This window comes from Nomascus leucogenys, chromosome 18 (assembly GCF_006542625.1).
Source record: "Nomascus leucogenys isolate Asia chromosome 18, Asia_NLE_v1, whole genome shotgun sequence".
NCBI lineage: Eukaryota > Metazoa > Chordata > Mammalia > Primates > Hylobatidae > Nomascus > Nomascus leucogenys.
The window spans coordinates 53,339,942-53,364,105 of record NC_044398.1 but is presented as its reverse complement, the minus strand read 5'-3'; the positions used below and the strand labels follow the sequence as shown (position 1 = coordinate 53,364,105).

General features: G+C 37.8%; 1 protein-coding gene across 10 annotated transcripts in view; it reads left to right on the top strand.

The window, feature by feature from the left end:
• Nucleotides 1-17,605, top strand: part of WAC (WW domain containing adaptor with coiled-coil) — an 87,697-nt gene extending 70,092 nt beyond the window's left edge. For 6 of the 10 annotated variants that reach the window (XM_003269400.4, XM_030799022.1, XM_003269402.4 and 3 more), the window contains 7 exons: nt 4,381-4,626; nt 7,205-7,327; nt 8,294-8,442; nt 11,160-11,278; nt 12,765-12,954; nt 14,257-14,384; nt 16,148-17,605. In XM_003269400.4, the coding sequence (XP_003269448.1) occupies nt 4,381-4,626; nt 7,205-7,327; nt 8,294-8,442; nt 11,160-11,278; nt 12,765-12,954; nt 14,257-14,384; nt 16,148-16,217 (1,025 nt within the window). In that variant the 3' untranslated portion in view covers nt 16,218-17,605. The remainder of the gene's footprint in view (nt 1-4,380; nt 4,627-7,204; nt 7,328-8,293; nt 8,443-11,159; nt 11,279-12,764; nt 12,955-14,256; nt 14,385-16,147) is intronic. The other 4 variants (XM_030799025.1, XM_030799021.1, XM_030799024.1 and 1 more) reach the window with 2 other exon arrangements.
• The last annotated feature ends 6,559 nt before the right edge of the window (nt 17,606-24,164 follow it).

Sequence of the window (24,164 nt, the reverse complement as noted above, 5' to 3'; positions counted from 1 at the left end):
ACAAAAAATTAGCTGGGCGAGGTGGCAGACGCCTGTAGTCCCAGCTACTTGGGAGGCTGAGGCAGGAGAATGGGGTGAACCCAGGAGGCGGAGCTTGCAGTGAGCTGAGATCGCGCCACTGCACTCCAGCCTGGGTGACAGAGCAAGACTCCGTCTCAAAAAAAAAAAAAAAAAAAAATTATCTATTTCTATACTAAAGTACGCTGATTTTTTTTTTTTTTTTTTACTTATTCCAAAGTTTTGTTGCCTTTGTGTTTACAAAAGGTGGTTTGAGTTATTTTTATAAGATTATTTAAAATAAGTTTAAGTTAAATTTGTCTCTACATAGTGTTTGTTACTTAGCTTTATGAATATAGCATAAAATGAGCTATTGATCGTTTTGTTTGACTGTTACATCAATGGAAGCGTAAGGCCTACCTTCCCAGCATTATCAGGTTTTTTTTTTTTTTTTATTGTTTAGCATTATCAGTTTTGAGGCCAATAAAGATGATTGGCCTAGAAGTTAAATGCGAATGCATGTGTACATGCTCCTGTTACCTGTATTGAAGAATGCTGTCATTAACTGGCACCCAGGCAACAAGTGTATGTTGATGCCATTTTGGTGCCGAGTCCTGTTTTCTACAAGGGCTACAGAGAAAAGTACAAGGCCCGGCATGGTGGCTCATGCCTGTAATCCCAGCACTTTGGGAAGCCGAGATGAGCAGATGAGTTGAGGCCAGGAGTTCAATACCAACTTGGCCAACATGGTAAAATCCCATCTCTACTAAAAATAAAAAAAAAATTCGCTGGGTGTGGTGGCATGCACCTGTAATCCCAGCTGAGGCAGGAGAATCACTTGAACCCGGTAGGCAGAGATTGCAGTGAGCCAAGATAATGCCACTGCACTCCAGCCTGGGTGACAGAGAATGACTGTATCTCAGGAAAGAAAAGGTACAACACAAATCCTCTCCCGAGGAAGCTCATGTTCCTAGTACAAAGGAGGGATAATAAATGTTACGTAATTGAAGATACTGAGTAATATGCTAGATTTGTGTAAGGGCACTCCAAACCAAAGGGGAGGGGCACCCAACCAACACTTTAAATATAAAACTTCTACCTTTTATACTATTTCAGTGATAAAAGTAAAACTACCTCTCAGAATAGCATTTTATGTTTGGATTATTAAACTCAGCTATTAGTATTATACACGTAGATTGAGGCATGTAACATAAGAAATATGTGAATAACTTGCAACATGCTTTGGAAGGACGTTTGTATGTGTGTCTTTGGTTGAGAGAGCGGAGCAATAAAAAAAGTGTAAATATAGAATGCTGAAGACCTCTATGGATAAAAGATTTCGCTTCTGTCCCTGATCATATCTTTATTCATTTCAGTTCTCCACATTGTGCTATATTTTTTCAATTTTGCTTTATGTTTTTCTTTTGTTTTTAAACTTAAAAGGAACCTTGGAGGTTCTCCAGTCTTTTTGCATAAACAGCAAGTAGTGCCAGAATCACACATAGAACTTTTACAAGTTGTTAGATATGCCCAGTAGATGTGGCTTGGAGCCCAGGTGTGTGTTTTGTTTTTTAACTTTAGAAGTGATTCCGATGAGCAGTCTGTTGAGGACTAATACCTTTATTAAAAGGTTTAATAAAGTCAAACCTTTTCATAGAGCAATTCTGGCCTTCAGAGATGTCACTTGCCCAAGAGTCCCATAAATACTAAGTAGGATCAACTGGTTTCCACACTACTCAACTATAATTCCCCAAAACTGCAAAAGAAGTCTATCCTTGGGGTAAATAAACAGAAATTAAGGATATTGTTGTTATTTTTTGTTAATGATGATGTGTATTTGTTTTTTATTTTGGAGTGTTTTCCCTTTTGCTTGGCTTGATGAGCAACACTGAGGGATTTTTAATTTTTATTTTTAATTTTTCATGTCTCATAGATTTGGTAGCACCAAATAAAATTGTAAACACCTTGCACTTTCTTCTCCAACTTGTTTCTGTTAAAAGCAGAAGAAAATTTACAGAAATAACAAAGAATGAGGATAATTTCAGGGGGATATTAATACTAGTTTAATTCATGCAGTAAGTAGATATAAAGAGTTTATTTCATTATTAATATTAATCAGGATGCCCCCAAGTTGTGTGTGAAAGAACCTTTAAGAGGGATGTGATCTGGAGAATACTGCTAATATACTCTATAATTGATTGCCCTATAAAATACAATAGCTGACAGCAGTTTTTTGTTTTTTGTTTTTTTTAGACAGGGCCTCACTCCCATTGCCCAGGATAGATTACAGTGGCTCAATCATGGCTTACTGCAGCCACGACTTCGTGGCTCAGGTGATTCTCCCACCTCAGCTTCCTGAGTAGCTGGGACCACAGGCGCAGGCCACCACAACTGGCTAATTTTTTGTATTTTTAGTAGAGACAGGGTTTTGCCATGTTGCCCAGGCTGGTCTTGGAAATCCTGGGCTCAAGCAGTCACCCATCTCAGCCTTGCAAAATGCTGGGATTGTAGGCATGAGTCACCACATCCATCTGACAGCAGAATTTTCGCAAGGAAAACATTTATCGTTTTATTCAAGTTTCTTTATGCTTGTCTATGAATCCAGAACAGCAAAGCTGAAAATAATAGGCAGTCTGCTGGATTCAAGCACCCTCCTTTAAAAGTGTATACCCTTACGCAAATAAAAATATCTTAGTCCTTCTGAGTTCATCATGGTTAATCAACACATTTTTGAAATGTACTTAAATCAGCTGTGAGATCCACACTTTAGAGAGCTATTATCCCTAGTTCTTTTGACCATTATAGTAGTGTAAAAAGACTCATAGGGGAGTCTGTTTTCAATAAGCTTGCTAGTACTGTATATATGATCTTGAAAATCTTAAAGAAATAGGTTGTTTCTAGTTTTGTACTAAAATAAAGCAAACAGAGTGCTATTGTGATAGTCTTTGAATATTTCTCCTAATTTACATATATCTGAGTTTCACTGAGATGTGTACCTAAAGGAGAATTACTGGGTCATGTAGTGTTTGTGTCTTCAACTTTCTAAATAATGCCAAATTACTTTCCAGTGTGGTTATATCAATTTATTATCCATCAGAAATGTTAAGTAAATGTTCTCATTACTCTTTGCCAACATTTGATATTGTCTGACTTTAAAATTTTTGCATTATGGTGAGTGTAAAGGGATATGTTGCTTTATTTTTACATTTTCCTGATTCTGAAAGAAGTTGAGCATCTTTTCTTGAATTTCCTAGGCATTCAAGTTCCTTCTTTGAAATAATGTCTTCTGTACATTTTTCTATTGGGCAGTTTGTCTTTTTTGACTTATAGAAATTCTTTAGTTTGATTACCACTACTTTGAATATAATTGTTTTGCTTTTTGTAACTTTACACATCTGCTTGGTGTTATGGATACCTTTCTACATTTTCCTCTAATAGTTTTAAAGACTTAAATGCCTACACAGAAGTTCAGTCTACCTTTAACTGGCTTTGTTTGAAATGTAAGTTTTTATATTTGGCAGGGCATGTCCTGCTGGCAGTGTTCTTTTTCTTCAGGATATGGAATCTTCAGGATTTATGTTACTAGCTTATCAAATAGTATTAACAGTGCTCTTGGGGCTTTGATTACAGTTACATTAAATCTATATAAATAATTGAAACAACAGCTTTCAAATAATTTTCCATGCATATTTTATACATCCTTTATTTCTAAATACTATGAGGTGGGTTGTTTTTACTATTAAAGTGTCCTTTTTAATTTTAATAATCTTAAAATGAAACAAATAGCTCATTGCCTTATATATTGAATTAGAAAAGGGAAGTATGTAGTTACAAAACTCAGTTATTAAGTATAAAAGTCTCTTCTCATCACATCTTTAGCCCATTCTGGGTGTAACCACCTTGGTACCTGTCCTGATTTGTATTAAGACCAGTGTCTTATTGAGGTAGGTTGTTACTGTGGCCATAAACATTTTTCACCTTATTTCATGAGATATAAATTAAATCTTGTAGAATTATATTGTCCTTTTATCCTAATGGAAGCTTATTTGAATGTGTGGTTAATAAATAATTATCTCTGAGGTAGCATTGCTGGTAGACAGATTGGTACTTTTCAAATCAGATATGGGTATGATTTACCAGGTTTTATGGCTTCAGGTTATCTAACCTTTCTTGTTCAGCTTTCTTACCTATGAAATAGGGTGAGAAATGTCTAAATCATTATTCTAGTCACTTGAATGTTTACTGAGCATTCTCTGTGCGCTCCAATGTGTAAGGGTTAAATGAGATTACCTAGGTGCCTGGCACATGAGAGGTGTTCTTTTGATGTTTGTTCCAATTTTCTCTATTCAAATAATTTTTCAGGCTTATTATCTTTTTATTTAGAATCTACATCAGGAGACAAATCCGTATCACATTCTTGCACAACTCCTTCCACGTCTTCTGCCTCTGGACTGAACCCCACATCTGCACCTCCAACATCTGCTTCAGCGGTCCCTGTTTCTCCTATTCCACAGTCACCAATACCTCCCTTACTTCAGGACCCAAATCTTCTTAGACAATTGCTTCCTGCTTTGCAAGCCACGCTGCAGCTTAATAATTCTAATGTGGACATATCTAAAATAAATGAAGGTAAATCTTCATAACAGTTTTTTAAAAATGTATTTGCATTGTGCAAAATTATGTAAGTAGTAAAATCCCCAACTTTAGGAATGGTCTTTGTTTTCTTTTGAATTTTTTTTTTTTTTTTTTTTTTTTTTGAGACGGAGTCTCGCTCTGTCGCCCCGGCTGGAGTGCAGTGGTGCAGTCTCGGCTCACTGCAAGCTCCGCCTCCCGGGTTCACGCCATTCTCCTGCCTCAGCCTCTCCGAGTAGCTGGGACTACAGGCACCCGCCACCACGCCCGGCTAATTTTTTGTATTTTTAATAGAGACAGGGTTTCATCATGGTCTCGATCTCCTGACCTCGTGATCCGCCCGCCTCGTCCTCCCAAAGTGCTGGGATTATAAGCGTGAGACACTGCGCCCGGCCTCTTTTGAAATTTATAGTTGAACTTTTTTTTTTTTTTTTTTTTTTTTTTGAGTTTGGAAATTTATATCCACTGTAGTTTAAGACTATTGGTAGTATAATTGAGTTAGTGGTGCTTGGATCTTGTGTATATTTTTCAATACTTGTTATGTGTCTGGTAGTTACTGCAGATAAGCCATTCTATGTACTTAATGTGTATGGTAAAATTTTACATTAAAACAACAGAGCATTTGTTGAAATTGATATAAAAACTTCTGGTATGTTTCTAAAAAACCTGTATAAATAATTACTCAGATTATTTAAAATATGCTAATTACTAGAAAAGTAGGAATTCAGATAGCTACTTAAAATACTTTTAAAAAATTCTGAGAAGAGAGGAGATAGGTACTAGATAAAATATTGCCATTTTTTCCTGGTGAATTGCATTATTTAATTCCAGCCTTTTCAGTAATGCTACTTATGTTTCAGAATATTTAGGCAGCCACTTTGAAAAAGTCTGAATAAAAGTAGATGTGGTTTTAATTTGGAAACTATTCACATTCACACGTTAATTCCTAAGAGCACTGCAAAATTTTCTGTTGAAAATGATAAATTTTTAGGCCAAGGCGGGTGGATCACCTGAGGTCAGGAGTTTGAGACCAGCCTGACCAAGATGGTGAAACGCTGTCTCTAATAAAAATACAAAAGTTAACCAGGCGTGATGGCACATGCCTGTAAATCCCAGCTACTCCCAGCTGAGGTACGAGAATCGCTTGAACCCAGGAGATGGAGGTTGCAGTGAGCTGAGATGGTGCCTCTGCACTCCAGCCTGGCTGACAGAGCAAGACTCAATCTCAAAATAAATAAATAATAAAATAATCAATTTTTGTGTACATTTTCACATAATGTACTTAAAAGGTAGTGTTAAGTGGTTAAGTTCTTATCCTAAAAATAAAGCTATCTCAGGCTAGTTGGTCATTAGTCTGTTCCTACTGTCCTTAATTTTTTTGTATTTTTATTTTATTCTCTAACCACACAGTTCTCGTGTGTGATAGGTAAATGTTTTATTTAGGCAAAGTGGGGCTTTTAGATAGTTTGGGGAGGCCAGATGCAGTGGCTCATGCCTGTAATTCCAGCACTTGCCGAGGCTGGTGGACCACTGAAGCCCAGGTGTTTGAGACCAGCCTGGGCAACATGGTAAAACCCCATCTCTGCTACAAATACAAAAACTTAGCCAGGTGTGGTGGTTCGTCACAGGAACGCCTGTAGTTCCAGCTACTTGGGAGGCTGAGGTGGGAGCATAACTTAAGCCTGGAAGGTGAAGGCTATGGTGAGCTGTGATTGCACAACCCTGTCTCCAAAATAAATAGTTGAAGAAATAATAGTTAATGTCAGTAATAAAATACCTTACACATCAAAAATACATGGTATTTCTAAATACTTTTTTTTTTTTTTTTGAGATGGAGTTTTTGCTCGTTGCCCAGTCTGGAGTGCAATGGCGCAATCCTGGCTCACTGCAACCTCTGCCTCCCAGGTTCAAGCAATTCTCCTGCCTCAGCCTCCCTAGTAGCTGGGATTACAGGCACCTGCCACTATGCCCAGCTAATTTTTTGTATTTTTAGTAGAGACGGGGTTTCACTATGTTGGGCAGGCTGTTCTCGAACTCCTAACCTCAGGCGATCCACCCGCCTCAGCCTCCCAAAGTGCTGGGTGTGAGCTACCGTGTCTGGCCAATACTCCCTTTTTTGTATCCATTTTTAGATTATTAGGATGGATCTTGATGTAGGATTTGAATGGCCAGCTTGTCTAAAGAGGCAGTCACATGAAATAGCAATCGTTTATCCAGTGAATTCCATACAACATACTGAACACTCACATACTAATAGGTTTCTGACGTAATCGGAAGTTCCTGTGAACACTCGTTAAATTTTGTAGAGAGACTTTGTTCAGGTGATCATCTTAATTAGTGTAAAAGAAACTCTGTTGGTTTACCTTTATTGTAAACCCAGTAAGTTTCTTTTTCTCTACCTCAGATCATTTCACATCTTGGGACCCATTGTATTACTCCTACCTAGTAGGCTTTTATTTTGAGAGTTCTAGGTTGAAATATTTGTTTCTTGTGGGTTCTCTTGCTTGTCAGGTTGTTACTAACGCCACATAAGCCTCTTGTTTTTATATGAATGTATGAAATAATATGTTTTTAGTTCTTACAGCAGCTGTGACACAAGCCTCACTGCAGTCTATAATTCATAAGTTTCTTACTGCTGGACCATCTGCTTTCAACATAACGTCTCTGATTTCTCAAGCTGCTCAGCTCTCAACACAAGGTATTCTTACTCATCTTAGATATCTCTAGAATGGTATCTTGATTTTGTTTTGGAATTAATAGCCCTTTTCTGTATTTAGTTTTTTCTTTCCTTTTTTTTTTTTTTTTTTTTTTTTAGTTCTTTAAGAGATTAGCTACAATAATTTTGTTTTTTTTTTGTAACACTGGCATATACAGTAGTATTTTTATTTCCTTTCTTTTTAGATGAAGCAAGCTTTGACATTTGTCTTAAGGTATTGCCATCAAATCTGTAATTACTTAATACAGTATTTAATTCAGACTTTGTTATTAATGAGTTTTTTTATGCCAAAGCTAAAAGTAAACTATGATGTGCCATATATCTTTGTGAAACGTTGCATGTATTTGAAGAGTTGAAGTTTGGTTCAGATTGACGTTAGATGTTTTTTGACTGGATAATATGGAAATGCTCATTTTCTGCCTTGAATTAGATATCCCTCTTCATGAAGGTATCCAAATGGAGAGAGATACACATAGGAGCAGATGGGAAGTGAAAGGGTCACTTTGTCAGAAAGCTGATAAACAGCAGGAATGCCTTGTCTGGAATGGAAGTATAATGGTGCAGAGACTCTTGCAACCCTCTGGCTAGCCTCATGAGCAGGAGACTGCGTGGGATACCTGGGCCTAAATGTAGAATAAGAAAGAAGAAATAAGGATGGTGAGGAGGCCTTCCATGTGAGAATAGGTTCAGGCCTAGCTTCCTGTTACAGCCACATAAAGGAGAGTGGGCCACACTGGGTGTGCTTACCTCTGAACACACAGCTCACTTAGTCAGTGTGGCCCAGTGAGAAGGTCAGATTCTGATTTATTCCATTAAGTGTTCTCTGGGTAATATGGGGGTGGGGGGTTTAGAGTGATACAAATATCTTTGCCACATATATTACAAAGGACTTTAGTTTTTTGTTTTGTTTTGTTTTTCTTTAAAATTAATTGTTTCCCTTTTTTACAGCCCAGCCATCTAATCAGTCTCCGATGTCTTTAACGTCTGATGCGTCATCCCCAAGATCATATGTTTCTCCAAGAATAAGCACACCTCAAACTAACACAGTCCCTATCAAACCTTTGATCAGTACTCCTCCTGTTTCATCACAGCCAAAGGTATGTCACCTTTGAGGGACATTTGGGAAAGAAACTACTTACTTTTGAAAAGTCAGTAACATTTTAGAATCTGTTATAGAAAAAGCCCTCTGAGAATGAGGTGTAGTGGTGGAATGAATGACAGGTATGATAGTAGATGCAGCCTAGAATTTCTCAGTTCACTGAGGGATAGAGAGGGGCTTGAATCTGTGCTACATTAATACACCATCTGAGTCTGTTCCCTAATGGTTTTGGGATTTGTCACATGGAGAGTGAGATAAAGAGGATATACTGAGTCTTAATATTTGTAGAATTTTCAAACTCCAAAAGACATGAATGAACATGTTTTCCAGCGACTTTTCCATATTTGTATTTCAAAAATGAGGCAGTTTCTGTGCTAAGAACTTAATGTATGTTTAATTTTCACATCATGAGAATCACTTGCTTTATTTAATAGATGAGAAAATCAAACTCTCAAGTTTCTGTGGTAGAGTCAGAATTTGAAACCTAGGTGTTTGTGAATACAGGGACCCATTTTACTAAGCTTATATTGCCTGTATTTGTCCCAGCAGAATCTTACATGGTTGGCTCCATAGGTGCAGTTAGAAAATTGCTGGTCTAAATGGTAAATGTAGGGGGAATTTCTTTTGAGTAGTTTTGGAACAGTAGGCTGTTTCAAACTTTTTAATGCCAAATAATTATTTGTAAGGTCTTAAGCAGAAGCCCAAAAATAAAAATGCATTGAAATATAACTTGAAAGAGGTGGCTGGTCAGCTTTTAAAGTCTTCTCATTTGTTCATCCCTTCCCTACCTTGGCCATTGATCATTGCATGTTTTAGGGTCAATTTAGATTGAATTTTAAAATTCCAAGTTACAGTTGTTAGTTTATTATGCAGTTGTTATCATTTGCCAGTATTTTAAGGAGGAAAGAATTAAAATGTGAGTTTCAGCAAAAGAGATGTTATTTTTGGAGTTTAGAACTTGTCTTCAGGGTGGTATTTTAAGAGTATAGTAAATAGTGGTTAAAAGTGAAATAAGTGGTAGTATTGGTTTTATAGTCACTTGTAAACTGAGCATTTCAACTCCTTTAAACAGGCTGGGTGTGGTGGCTCACAGCTATAATTACAGCACTTAGGAGGCCAAGGCGGGAGGATTGAATTAGGCCCTGGGCAATATAGCAAGACCCCATCTCTACAAAAATAATTTGAAAATTTGCTGGGGGAGTTCGAGGCAGGCGGATCACTTGAGGCCTGGAGTGTGAAACAAGCCTGGCCAACAGGCAAAACCCGGTCTCTACTAAAAGTACAAAAATTATCTGGGGCGTGCTGGCACAGACCTATAATCCCAGCTACTCAGGAGGCTGAGGCATGAGAATCACTTGACCTGGGAAGTGGAGGTGCAGTTGAGCCAAGATCACGCCACTGCACTCCAGCCTGGGCAAGAGAGTGAAACTCTGAAAAACTTTCTTGGGCATGGCAATGTGCACTACTCAGGAGGCTGAGGTAGGAGAATCACCTGCACCTGGGAATTCAAGGTTAGAGTGAGCGAAGATCATGTCACTCTGCACTCCAGACTAGGCAACCAGATTAAGGCCCTGTCTCAAAAAAAAAAAAAAAAAAAAATCCTTTAAGCAGGTAGCTGTTCGTTTTTTTGTGTTCCAAAAACTTCTTCAAGTTGCTTTTAAAATAATTGAACATTTGAGCTTTTATGTAGTGCTTGCTAAAATGTTCTTTATAAGACTTGACTAGAATTGATATGTAATATTCAGAAGTTAAGCAGGACATTCCGAATTTGTTAGGGAGAATTATTAATCATATCCCCTCACCCTACCAAAAGAAAAACAGCAGTGAGGTGTGACTTAATCACAAAGGACTCCATCTGCCTTTGTGCCTCCATTTAGAGCTTATATTTTAAACTGCTTTTCTCTATGTGGCTTCTGAATATAATACATATCCTGATTGGCAATCATGGACTTCAGTCTACCTCTGTAGAGTAATACCTCTTTGAAAAACTCTGATGTTGAACTTTATATGGGCCATAACTCATTTTCTGATAGCCCAATCACATATTTCTCCATATCATTAAAATCTAAGCATCCATATGTGTATGATATGGTAGCATACATATTTACTTTTATTGATATAAAAGTAACAGTAAATCAGAAGAGATAATAATGTATTGGAAAGAAAACTGAGCTGTAAAGGAGGAGAACTAGTTTCTTAGACTGGTTTGATAGGGAAGTAATTTTATGACCTTGGGCTTTTACAAAGAAATGAGATGTAAGTTTCAGAACATTGACTGTCTTCTTTAAAACACCACATTTTGGCCGGGCGCAGTGGCTCACGCTTGTAATCCCAGCACTTTGGGAGGCCGAGGCGGGCGGATCACGAGGTCAGGAGATCGAGACCACGGTGAAACCCCGTCTCTACTAAAAATACAAAAAAAATTAGCCGGGTGTGGTGGCGGGCGCCTGTAGTCCCAGCTACTCGGTGAGGCTGAGGCAGGAGAATGGCGTGAACCCGGGAGGGCGGAGCTTGCAGTGAGCCAAGATCGCGCCACTGCACTCCAGCCTGGGTGACAGAGCGAGACTCCGTCTCAAAAAAAAAACAAAACAAAACAAAACAGAACAAACAAAAAAAAACACCACATTTTATGTGTTTTAAGACGATTACCTAGATTTTGGGGGGAGAGATGTGAATTAGATTTGGAGACCATCTCACCAGATTTTGACATTTCAGGTTAGTACTCCAGTAGTTAAGCAAGGACCAGTGTCACAGTCAGCCACACAGCAGCCTGTAACTGCTGACAAGCAGCAAGGTCATGAACCTGTCTCTCCTCGAAGTCTTCAGCGCTCAAGGTAGGTTGATATTGTATATTGACACCACAATGTTTTATTTAATGATGGTACACTGCATTGTTTGAATATTATATCTGTAAAATAGAACTTAACCTTAAACTCCATGAATACCCTAAAGTAGGCTTATATGTTGTAAAATTTACAAAGACAAAGAGGGTAGGTTGTTGTCTCTAGTAGTGAAGCCTGGGTTATTTTGAAGAAAGTGGCTCTTTAAAATTTTACACAGTGCAATATGATGGGGCTAAAGATTTGTGATACTTGTACCAGAAAGGCACACGATTTTACAATATTTGTTGGAATTACCTTACTTTTTAACCTCCTCATAGCAGTTTTGGTTTGAGTATATTGATGAAAGCCAAAGTCTCATATCTAAAACTTGGGCCAATGTTTCCCAACTGGTATATGTCAGGCTTTCCCAATAGCTTAACTGTGACCCTATGCAGATGGCTTTTTAGATGGTTCTATATACTGCTGTATTGTGTTAGCACTTTTCTTTGTTCATTAACAACACAACTTTAAATGACATTTGTTGAATGAATGGTTTTCATTTGATTGATTTTCCTATTTTTTATTTCATGCTATGAGGTAGCAAAATAATTCACCTGTTGTTTTTATTGTTGTTTTCTAAACAAGCATTTCAGAACTTATACCTCCAAATGAGAGTTGTTCCCTTCAAAATAATCACCTTGGGAAGCTGTCTACTTACTCCAGCAATGTTGCCATTGCTCTGAACATTTTTGGGAAATTCTTCTTTTAAATTGTTTTTAGAGGCTGCAGTATTATTTTAAATATCCTCAGTGATGAAAACTCTTCATCCTTTGGGAGATTTAGTTTTTGGAAATAACTGAAATTCATTCAGAGCCAAGTCTGGTGAAGCAGGTAGGAGATCAACTTGGGTGATTAAATTTTTGGTTCTCACCACCATATCCCCAACCCTGGCCCAAATCATTCGGCTTTAAAAGAAGATAAAGAATCTCAGAGTGTTATTTTTTTGGTTTTGTTTTGCCACTATGCTTGTTGAGTGCTATCCAATAAAATGTCTGTATTTTGCTTCACATTATTTCACCCTCTGATTCAGCAGTTCTGACGTTGGGAACAAAGGCAATATATATTTTCCCCTTACCTAGATGTATATGAGCAGTCTTCAGATGTGCATTATATCTACAGCTGTTAAAATGTGACTTTTTTTAGTTATATTCTTATTAGTGTTTGTGCTACACAAAGTTAGCAGGTTCTGCTCTCAGATGTGGAGAGTACAGTTTACATTTGACTCTGACAGTAGTGTTAAAAGGGCTTTTTCCCCCAAAGTGTTTTGAGGAATAATATACTTTGGATTGTTAATTCTCTTTATTTGACGTTAAAATAACAAATTTCTTAGGAATTTGGGTATCTTTAAGTTAATAAAAGGTATTAACATGCAGTTTCTAGGATAAGGATACCCAGAAACTACTTTTAAACATACTACACATTCAATTCTGTTTTCTAGTAGCCAGAGAAGTCCATCACCTGGTCCCAATCATACTTCTAATAGTAGTAATGCATCAAATGCAACAGTTGTACCACAGAATTCTTCTGCCCGATCCACGTGTTCATTAACGCCTGCACTAGCAGCACACTTCAGTGAAAATCTCATAAAACACGTTCAAGGATGGCCTGCAGATCATGCAGAGAAGCAGGTATGTTACGTACAGCCTAGATTTTACCTTTGGATGATCAGCAAAACAGAATTTAATCAACTAGAAAATCTAATGTGACCACTGAATTCAAGCAATATTTAAAATAATGAATCTCTAACTTTGTAGTCATTTAAAAAATATTTGATATGTATGATAACTTTTCCGGTTTTACAAAATATTTTAACATTATATAGCCGCTGTTGTCAAGTACTCAGCAGTTAGCTCAGTGCTTAATGCCTTATATTTATTTTCTTTACTTCTTAAAACAGCTAAGCAGTGTAGATAGAGTTTTCTCATTTTGCCATTGAAGTCCTTAAGACTGAATAGTGCATAAGACCTTGATCCCAGGGTCACCCAGTTAACAGTGAGTGGCTCAAAGCCAGTGTACTTTTTCCACTCGGCTTCTCTGATAGTCTCAGAATCCATTAGCACTGTTAATCTACTGGCCAAGCGCAGTGGCTCATACCTGTAATCCCAACACTTTGGGAGGCTGAGGCAGGTGGATCACTTGAGGCCAGCCAGGAGTTCGAGACCAGCCTGGCCAACATAGTGAAACCCCATCTCTAACCATAAGTATAAAAATTAGCCAGGCATGGTGGCATGCACCTGTAATTCCAGCTACTTGGGAGCCTGAGGCACCAGAATTACTTGAACCCAGGAGGCAGAAGTTGCAATGAGCCGAGATCGCACCACTGCACTCCAGCCTGAGTGACAGAGTAAGACTGTCTCAAAAAAACAAAACAAACAAACAAAAAACTGTTAATTTTCTATGACTTTCCCACTGGACTAGCAACTGGAAGTTAGGAAATATTTTTGCTTTGGGATGAGAGACCTTAGGACATTCCACTTACTGCCATTTGCCCCTTTCTTTTTATCAGATAACTGGCCATCTGGGGTGTTCGAAAGTTTACAGAGAATATGTTGTGTTGTCTTATGATAGAGGAGTATAGTGAGGCTTTTGAATCAGTATCTAATACCTGAACTTGCAGAAATGACAATCTCTTTGGCTGACCCAGCATCTTTTATTAACCACAAATTATGAGTCCTTTCTTAGTGCTGTATTAGCTTCAGGTTGGAAATCCTATTTTCTCCAACTTGGAAGAGAAATATTAAAATAAGTACCTTCCACCCTTAGAGACAGTTTCTTAAAAGAAATTAATTTTCCCCATTAGATTCACTAGCATTTTTGTGTATTTAAGGGAAAAGGATTATTCTCTGATCCTAGTATAAAATTGTACTCAGAAATTTCATGTTTTATTTTGTGTATATTAATGTTTGTTTTGTTCATTTCTTTAATTACAGGCATCAAGATTACGTGAAGAAGCGCATAACATGGGAACTATTCACATGTCCGAAATTTGTACTGAATTAAAAAATTTAAGATCTTTAGTCCGAGTATGTGAAATTCAAGCAACTTTGCGAGAGCAAAGGTAAGTCTTTCACTGAAATATATTTTTATGTTTCTCAAGATTATGATTCTTAAATCGAACTAAAGATGTAAATCACATTTTATGAAATGTAAGGTTCTCTTTGATACATTGATCACATTCTATCACTGCATTTTCATAAGTTAATAATATTTCTCGTGAAGGGATAAATTTAGCCTATCGATTTTCTTTTAACCCATGATGAATGCTTCATTTGACTTTTCTCATAACTCCATAAGCTGCAATAATATATTGTTGAAAAAAATGAAATATTGACCACAACTAATTATAAATGTCCTCTCTTGCTGAGGGTGTTTCCATTGAAATTTCAGATTATTTGTCCTTGCATCATCAATAGATGCCTTGAAAAGTATAGGAAGAATTTGTCCAGCAAGTTTAGTGTATCTGCTGTCTTAGTATTTTTCACCTGAACTCTTGTCTCGCATTTCTTAATATAGTGTTTCACTCAAATAGAATATCTAGGTCACAATAATAATAGCATAGGTATTTTTTTTAATGCCTATTACAGAGTTGAGGACAGACTTGGCAATGGCTTTATGTCCTGTCTGTGCAAGTCACAGAGTTACAGGTAGACTGAATCTTGTCAAGAAACCATAAATACTTAGTAAATACCAAATGTAGTTTATAGTACAACTTGAAAAAGTAAGTTTATTTACAGTTACTAAAATATCTAGAGGTACTCTCTGAGTAACAACTTAAGTTCTTATACTCTCAGATTGCTCTGAAAGTAGTTCTAACATAAACTTCATTTTGGCTTGTTACATCATTCGACTTTTAGGAAATTATTCATTATTGCATCTTAGGAAAACAGTATATACAGTCAAATATCAAGCCAGCCTGATTATGCCTAATTCATGTGTACAGGCAATAAATATTATAGTTCCCAGAAGAGAGGAGTAAAAACAGGAAATATTTTTACGTTCATGGGAATCTGGGTAACTGTGGGGTTTGTGTGTTTCAATTTTTGGTTTTTGGCTTCATTTTTATGTACCTACATCTACATTGAGAATTGCTGTTCTAAATGATTAATCTCTTACACCTGGTTAATTCTACTCTTTACTATATAGTGGGCCAGAAAACATGCAGTATAGGTTTATTTCATGTATAATAGCTGCTGCTTTCTTTATTGTGATGATAGTTTATAAAGTAATACATTTTAAGTCGTTAGAGCCAAAGGAATTATTAAAGAAATTGTTAAAAAGGCCGAGCATGGTGGCTAAAGCCTGTAATCCCAGCACTTTGGGAGGCCAAGGTGGGCGGATCACCTGAGGTCAGGAGATCAAGACCAGTCTGGCCAACATGGCAAAACCTTGTCTCTACTAAAAATACAAAAATTAGCCAGGCATAAGGACAGGTGCCTGTAATCCCAGCTACTCGGGAGGCTGAGGCAGGGAGAATTGCTTGAAACCCAGGAGGTGGATATTGCAGTGAGTCAAGATCGCACCCCTGCACTCTAGCCTGGGCAACAGAGCAAGACTCTGTCTCAAAAAAATAAAAAATAAAAAAAGTTGTTAGAAAACTAAAACATCCTTTCATCATCCTGATACTTTAATAGATATTATGTATTAAATGTTTACTTTGTCTTAACTGTAAACCAATTTATAGTTAAATTAATTTTTTTGATTTTTTTGCCTTAATTAGAAATCACTTGTTTTAATTTAAAAAATTACAATTATAAAAGCTTGCGTTTTCTGTAATATTTGTATATATACACAGGTTCTAATGTCTGCTTTTTTTTTTTTCAGGATACTATTTTTGAGACAACAAATTAAGGAACTTGAAAAGCTAAAAAATCAGAATTCCTTCATGGTGTGAAGATGTGAATAATTGCACATGGTTTTGAGAACAGGAACTGTAAATCTGTTGCCCAATCTTAACATTTTTGAGCTGCATTTAAGTAGACTTTGGACCGTTAAGCTGGGCAAAGGAAATGACAAGGGGACGGGGTCTGTGAGAGTCAATTCAGGGGAAAGATACAAGATTGATTTGTAAAACCCTTGAAATGTAGATTTCTTGTAGATGTATCCTTCACGTTGTAAATATGTTTTGTAGAGTGAAGCCATGGGAAGCCATGTGTAACAGAGCTTAGACATCCAAAACTAATCAATGCTGAGGTGGCTAAATACCTAGCCTTTTACATGTAAACCTGTCTGCAAAATTAGCTTTTTTTAAAAGAAAAAAAAAAATTGGGGGGGTTAATTTATCATTCAGAAATCTTGCATTTTCAAAAATTCAGTGCAAGCGCCAGGCGATCTGTGTCTAAGGATACGATTTTGAACCATATGGGCAGTGTACAAAATATGAAACAACTGTTTCCACACTTGCACCTGATCAAGAGCAGTGCTTCTCCATTTGTTTTGCAGAGAAATGTTTTTCATTTCCCGTGTGTTTCCATTTCCCTCTGAAATTCTGATTTTATCCATTTTTTTAAGGCTCCTCTTCATCTCCTTTCTTAAGGCACTGTTGCTATGGCACTTTTCTATAACCTTTTCATTCCTGTGTACAGTAGCTTAAAATTGCAGTGATTGAGCATAACCTACTTGTTTGTATAAATTATTGAAATCCATTTGCACCCTGTAAGAATGGACTTAAAAAGTACTGCTGGACAGGCATGTGTGCTCAAAGTACATTGATTGCTCAAATATAAGGAAATGGCCCAATGAACATGGTTGTGGGAGGGGAAAGAGGAAACAGAGCTAGTCAGATGTGAATTGTATCTGTTGTAATAAACATGTTAAAACAAACAAAAATTGTTATTTTTCTTTTCCTTCGGTCAGTGCACATTAAAATTTGAACTACCTGGGGATTCTTTATCAGAACTGTTCTTGTTGAATATTTATACTTAATTGAAATAATTCCTTAAGGGAGGTTTTGTTTAAAACGTATTAACAGGAAATTGTGTATAAGATATTTAATGAAATAAGAAATTCAACAAGAATGATTAAGTCACTTCCCAAGTGGTTGTCATTTGTTAAACCCTGGTTTACCTGTCTTGCTATTATGACATTTCATTTGGAAGGATGTTTGTGTTGTAGCTAACTGTTCAAGTCTGGTGCTGACTGCTGTTCTTAGCCATCACAAAACGCTAAATTTGTGTAATTGGAGCTTCCTGCTGTTATCTGGAAATAGCAGGAAAGCGCAGCTTTGTATATTGTTTCCTAAAGTATATTAAAATAAAAAAAGAAACTATTGCTACTATAAAATTACCTTGACTTTTTTTTCCTTTGCTAAAGTACTAGTCACATAGCCTTAGCTTCACACTGCCAGTAATGTATCAAATCACAAGGGTTTCCACATGAAAAAAATAACTTTCTTCCCCCACAAAAAAACTTTCACCATCAAAATCTTGCCATCTGATTTAGAAAGGTGTTTTTTCTTTTTTTTTTTTTTTAATTGGTTTAGGGTTTTTTGGTGATTTTTTTTTTTTTTTTTTTCTGTTGGGGCAGATAAGTGCTTCCAAAACTGGCAGCACCAAGGGCTTGTTTTTTATGTTAGACATCAATGTCAGTGTTACTACATTCTTGGATGCTAACATAAATTTTGAAATTGCTCTTGTGCTTTAAGCATATATTTAAAGTATGGAAGTGAAATGGTCAGGCTCTTCAGTAAGCTCAAAAAGTTAACTGTAAGCGATAGTGTTGGTGTTTTCTAAAATACAAAAATGTTCCAGTGTAATTAAAAGGAATTAAAATCTTATACTGGAAGATATTTTCCTGTAATTTAAGAATACTTTTTAAATGTAAGAAAAGACAAATGCCATTAATTTATTGTCATGTTTATACCTCTGTGAGATTGTTAACATCTGTTGAATTTAATTAGTGCATGTAAATGAAACCCCAAAGAGCTGTGTGTTAAGCTAGAAACCTTACTGTATCTTTTCTGGAAAGAAATGAGCAATTTGTTTTAATAGGCAAATGTTTCCTGATCAGATGGCAATTTGTGATGTAGGTAAATTTGAATTTGATTTGCTTATAGTCTACTGGTCTGTGTAGCTATGTTTTGTTTTTTAAAAAAGTTTAAATCCCTAAATGAATTAGTCACATATATTTAGGAGAAGACGCCTAATTTGACATTTCTTAATAGTGAATTTTTTTTTTCTTGAGACGGAGTTTCACTCTTGTTGCCCAGGCTGGAGTGCAATGGTGTGATCTCGGCTCACCGCAACCTCTGCCTCCTGGGTTCAAGCGATTCTCCTGCCTCAGCATTCCGAGTAGCTGGGATTACAGGCAGTCACCACCACGCCTGGCTAATTTTGTATTTTTAGTAGAGATGGGGTTTCTCCATGTTGGTCAGGCTGGTCTCGAACTGCCAACCTCAGGTGATCTGCCTGCCTTGGCCTCCCAAAGCGCTGGGATTACAGGTGTGAGCCACCGCTCCTGGCCAGTAGTGAATTTTTAAACACAGAAAATTTAAAATTTTGTGGAAATATTTTAAATATTGCACCTTACTACAGACATGGTATCCAGCTCCTAACCTTAACTAGGGAATGTCTATTAAAATAAGCATAATGTTCTGGACTGGAATATTCCTTATCTAGTTGGCCATGGATTTGAACATGCACCTTGGCTTAGATAATTTGAAAATAGAAATACTGAATAGCCTCTAGGGAACTTAAGTGGCTTTTTCCCCCCGTTTTAAAAGATTAGTCTCTATTCAAACTTTTAAAATGTCATGTTATTGTAACAATATATTTGATGAAAGAAGGTTAGAGACTCCCCTGAAGAACCAGCTTCCCTACGCTTTTTATTTTTCTAACTTGTCTAACCTGATTTTAAAACGACTGCAATTCCAGACTAAAAACATGCTTCAGCCCTGTTTCAAGACATTATGCTTCTTTTAACAGCCCAAATTAGTAGTAGTATTTTTCTTCTAAATCTTTGTTTCACACTTGTAAAATCTTGGGAAGGAGGTTCTTAAAACTTTGCCAGGAATTGTTACCCATTTCCAAAACAGTTTATTGTGTTCAAAAACCACCATATCTTTGAGGGACTGTTTTAAAGGGGAGAGGGCAATGCAGGAAATAATTCACTCTGCGCACCGGAACTATTGTAGTTCAGGACTTCCAGCTACTGTATTTAGATGTTGGGTTTGAATATACAGATTTCTTTTCAATACCTGTAAATAACGGCTATATTCTTGTATTTGTACGGGAGTGTACAAAATGACACTGAAAAGTAATAAATATGTTTTGACTATATTGTGCAGTTATTTCAGAACTGTGTTTTGAAAGTCTTAGAATGTATAATTTGCATTTGAGTAAGGAAATTTAAAATACAGATTACTGCTGAAATTTTAATCAGTCGGTGTGTTTCAATAGTCTCTGAAACATTTTAGTGAAAATTCTAACGTAAAGTTGGGATTGTTTAGGTCGTGCTCTAATTTGCGGTACCCTCCTTTTCCTGATCATGACCTTTGATAGTGCCCTGAAGTGCAGCCTGCCTAGATGATCTCATGCAGGCTCTTGGCTCTAAAAACCCCTTCATGTGCTACTTTACATCCCGATTATCTCCAGTCCTGATCTCTTTTTGAGTTCCCAAAAACAGTCCACTTAGATGCTCTCCTTAACACAGCATGCGCTCCAAAAAGAACTCATGGTTTGTGCCTCAGATTATTCTCCTAGTTTTTTAGTAATTGACATCATTGTTAAAGTTGCCCAAAACCCAAATCAAGTCATCCTTTTTTTTCTAACACTCCATATTTAATCCATCAAGACCCACAAGCTCTGTCTTTGAAAATGTTTCCTTAATGTTCACCTCTAGTCCAATCCACGATCATCTTTGAACCAAATCCCTGCCACAACCTCCTAACCTTTCTGCTTCTACTCAGATCGCCCAAAGTTCTCTCCACCCCACCTCCGCACACACACAACCTGTTCTCCACCAGGCCGTTCTGTTCATAATCCTGCAATGATTCACACTCAGAATAAAACCCAGAGCTCATACCATGGCTTGCGTGTTCAAGCCCCTGATTATTGCCACGTTTTCATCGCTGCAGTCTCTCCTTGCGGGTTTGCTTTCCTCTGCCTAGAAAGCTCGTGATAGAAATTGGTACAGCTTGCTGCCCCTGTATCAGTCTCCTCAAAGAGGCCTTTCCTGGGCCAGGTGCAGTGGCTTACCCTTGTAATCCTAGCACTTGGGAGTTCAAGGTGGAAGGATTGCTTGAGCTCGAGTTTGAGACCAGCCTTAGACTTTTTTTTTTTTTTTTTTTTTTAGCCTTTCCTGATGGCTCAGACCATCTAAAAGCACCCTCCATCACTCTTTCTTCACTCAAGTTTTCTTCAAAAGTACACCAGATGTGTTGAGTGAATTGTGCATGTTTAAAGGGCTTTGGACGAATCCGAACCTGTGAAGATGTAAAAAGGTTAATGAATTTTTTTTCTTCGTTTTGATTTTGGTCCCCTCACCTTGAGAGATGGAAAAGGAACAGCAAGTAGCATTTTTTAAAAAAAATGATTACACTTTGATTGGTCACCAAAACCTAACTGCAAACCTGTCCTAAATTGTTAGCATATGTAGTCTCTAAGCAAGGGTAACCAACTAAAGCAGTAATCATAGCCTAAGAGGAACACATTTTAGGAGTAAATAAGCCAATGAGAAATGAGATGCTGCTTCTGATGTGACAATCTTGGGGAGATGGACTGGTAGGAAGTGACCCTGCTTCTAAAGCCAGGATTGGGTGAGGCATGGGGGTTGGAGATTGTCCTGGTTTCACTACAGGACTGAACCTGTGGTTTAGAAGATGCTTTGACATCCAACCAGCCCCCTTCTGACTTTTAGAACAGGAACCAGGCACTCATCACATTCTAAGCTGTATCACTAATAGAACATCTGTACTACCCACACCCATCTTAAAGGAAAAAGGCTAGGGATGTAAGGACTGCCTGCCTTTGCAATGGATGGGAAAATTAAGATTGAACAGAACTTGATGCCATTGTTTTTCCCCAAAAATGAGCTTCCTTTTTTAAGATGCCTTCTGTTAATTGCCCAATTTGATCAGCGTACGTAAGTGTGCTAGTATGAACTGTTTCTTACACTTTTAGGCAGTTCAAGGGCTTTATCTTGGGACAACAGAATGTAAGGACAGTGATTTTTGTCATTTTTGTGTCTCATGTATCCCCATCACCTAGAAGAATCAACACATGTTGGAGAATAAACAGATAATAAGCCTTTTAAATTTCATGTTTTGCCCCTCATTTTGATGCCTTGACATTTTATTACCTTTATAAACTAAAACTGTTAAAGTGATAAGCTGAAAATACTACCATGGTTGGTGAGGGCTCTCACTTTTAAAATGTCAGAGTAGTTTCAGGCTACACTTGTCTGTATCTTCACAAGCACAAGAGTTCCAAAGATACTATCTAAACTACAGTGGTATGAAAAAAATGTTCAGTACCATTAATCAGGGAAATGGGAATCAAAACCACGAGATATCAACTCCACTTTTGACTATTATCAGATGAAAAATAACATTCTGGCAAGGATTGGAGAAAAGAGAACTCAATCACTGTTGGTGGGAATGTGACACTAGTACAGCCATTATGGAAAGCAGTATGGAGTTTCCTTAAGAAACTACAAATAGGGCCAGGCACAGTGGTGCATGCCTGTAATCCCAGCTACTCAGGAGGCTGAGGCAAGAGAATCGCTTGAACCCGGGAGGCGGAGATTGCAGTGGGCTAAGATCATGCCACTGCACTCCAGCCTGGGCGACGCAGCAAGGCACTGTCTTAAAAAACAAACAACAATACAAATAGAACGACTATATGATCCAGCAATTCCATTAGTGGCATTTCCTACACCTAAAGAAAAGCATGTATCAGAGATATCTGCAACCCCATGTTTACTGCAGCAAGCACTATTCACAATAGCTAAGAGAGAATCAACTTAAGTGTCTATCAGTGGATGGATAAAAGTGTGGTACGTATACAAAATGGAATACTATTTGGCCATTAAAAAAATGAAATCCTGTCATTCCCTGGAGGACATTATGTTAAGTGAAATAAGCCAGGAACGGAAAGATACATACTTCTCATATGCAGAACCTAAACAAGTTGATATCATAGAAGTAGAAAGTGGTTACTAGAGGCTGGGAAGGGGAGAGGGAATAGGGAGAAATTGATTAATTGGTTAAAGGATATAAGATTACGGCTAGAAATTTTATATCCTTTAATAAAAGTGTTCTGTAGCACTGTAGGCTGTCTAGTTAATGATTTTTTTTTTCTTTTCAAGTTGGGCAATTAACAGAAGGCATCTTAAAAAAGGAAGCTCATTTTTGGGGAAAAACAATGGCATCAAGTTCTGTTCAATCTTAATTTTCCCATCCATTGCAAAGGCAGGCAGTCCTTACATCCCTAGCCTTTTTCCTTTAAGATGGGTGTGGGTAGTACAGATGTTCTATAGTGATACAGCTTAGAATGTGATGAGTGCCTGGTTCCTGATCTAAAAGTCTCACTCTGTTGCCCAGGCTGGAGTACAGCCTGGGCTCACTGCAACCTCTGCTTCCCAGGTTCAAGCTCACTGCAACCATCTCAGCTCATTGCAACCTCCACCTCCCAAGTTCAAGCAATTCTCCTGCCTCAGCCTCCTGAGTAGCCAGGATTACAGGCACCCGCCATTATGCCCAGCTGATTTTTGTATTTTTGTAGAGACGGGGTTTCACCATGTTGGTCAGGCTGGTCTTGAACTCCTGACCTCAGGTGATCCACCCACCTCAGCCTACCAAAGTGCTGGGATTACAGGTGTGAGCCACCGCGCCCAGCCGAGGGTCCTCTTTTAAATGTGCAAAAAACTTTCCAGTTTGAACACAGTGTGAATTGCCTTCAAGAAATCTCACACGGATGAGGTCGTAACAGTGGAGCCCTGCAGGCAGGCCTGGGACAAAAAGATGCAGATCTGGGGAAGGAGAGGCTTCATTACAAAATCCTTTTCACTGCTTTTCCCTCAGTGGGGTTTCCAATTATGTGAACGAATTGCAAAATTTTTTCAACATTTACTTTGGTTAAATGCATGTCTCCCAGAAGAATTTGTCAGATGATGGGAGCGATTAACTTCAGAAATGGACGCACTCTCTGGTTCCCACGATCCTGGTGAGATCTTTTCATTCTACTTCTTCCACACATGCCCGTTTCCCTCTGCCCCAACCCCACAAGACAAGATATCAACTAGCACTTTGGGAAACTTAATCGAGTCTCTTCACCTATTGTTATTTTCCATGTGGACTTTGCTGGAGCTAGCATTTCCTGCTTTAGTGTAAAAACAGAAAAGTGTTAGAAAAGCTGCTGGTAGAGAATGAAGGTGACAACCTAGGAAGAGAAATGTGTCTGTGTCCAGCACTAGAGGAAGGAACTGAGCTGTTCCCATGTAGTTGAACCAGGAAAGAGGAAAACTGTGCCTGGGGACAAAGTCAACGCAAACTGCAGAGCAAATGTCAAGCCTTTCCATTGATGCCTTGGAAGCCATTCATCATGGGGACTCCCTTGTCTGCATCCTCTCTGCTTCCAAAGAGTCACTGATGATGGTCAATAGGAGGTTCTTGCTGCAAATCACTCTGGTGAATTGCATTTAATGCCATGTAAGGTTTACCATGTTTTGTTTGGTTGGGGCCACTGAACTTCTCAGGCAGGGGAAGACTGCATATCTCCAAGAAGGTTTAATGCTGCCATTGAGGTTCTTGGCTGGAATCCATCCCACATCATTCAGCTTGCTCATTAGCACCATGCAGCGCCTAGGAGTCCCACTCATATGGAAGGGCACTCATGTCAGCTTT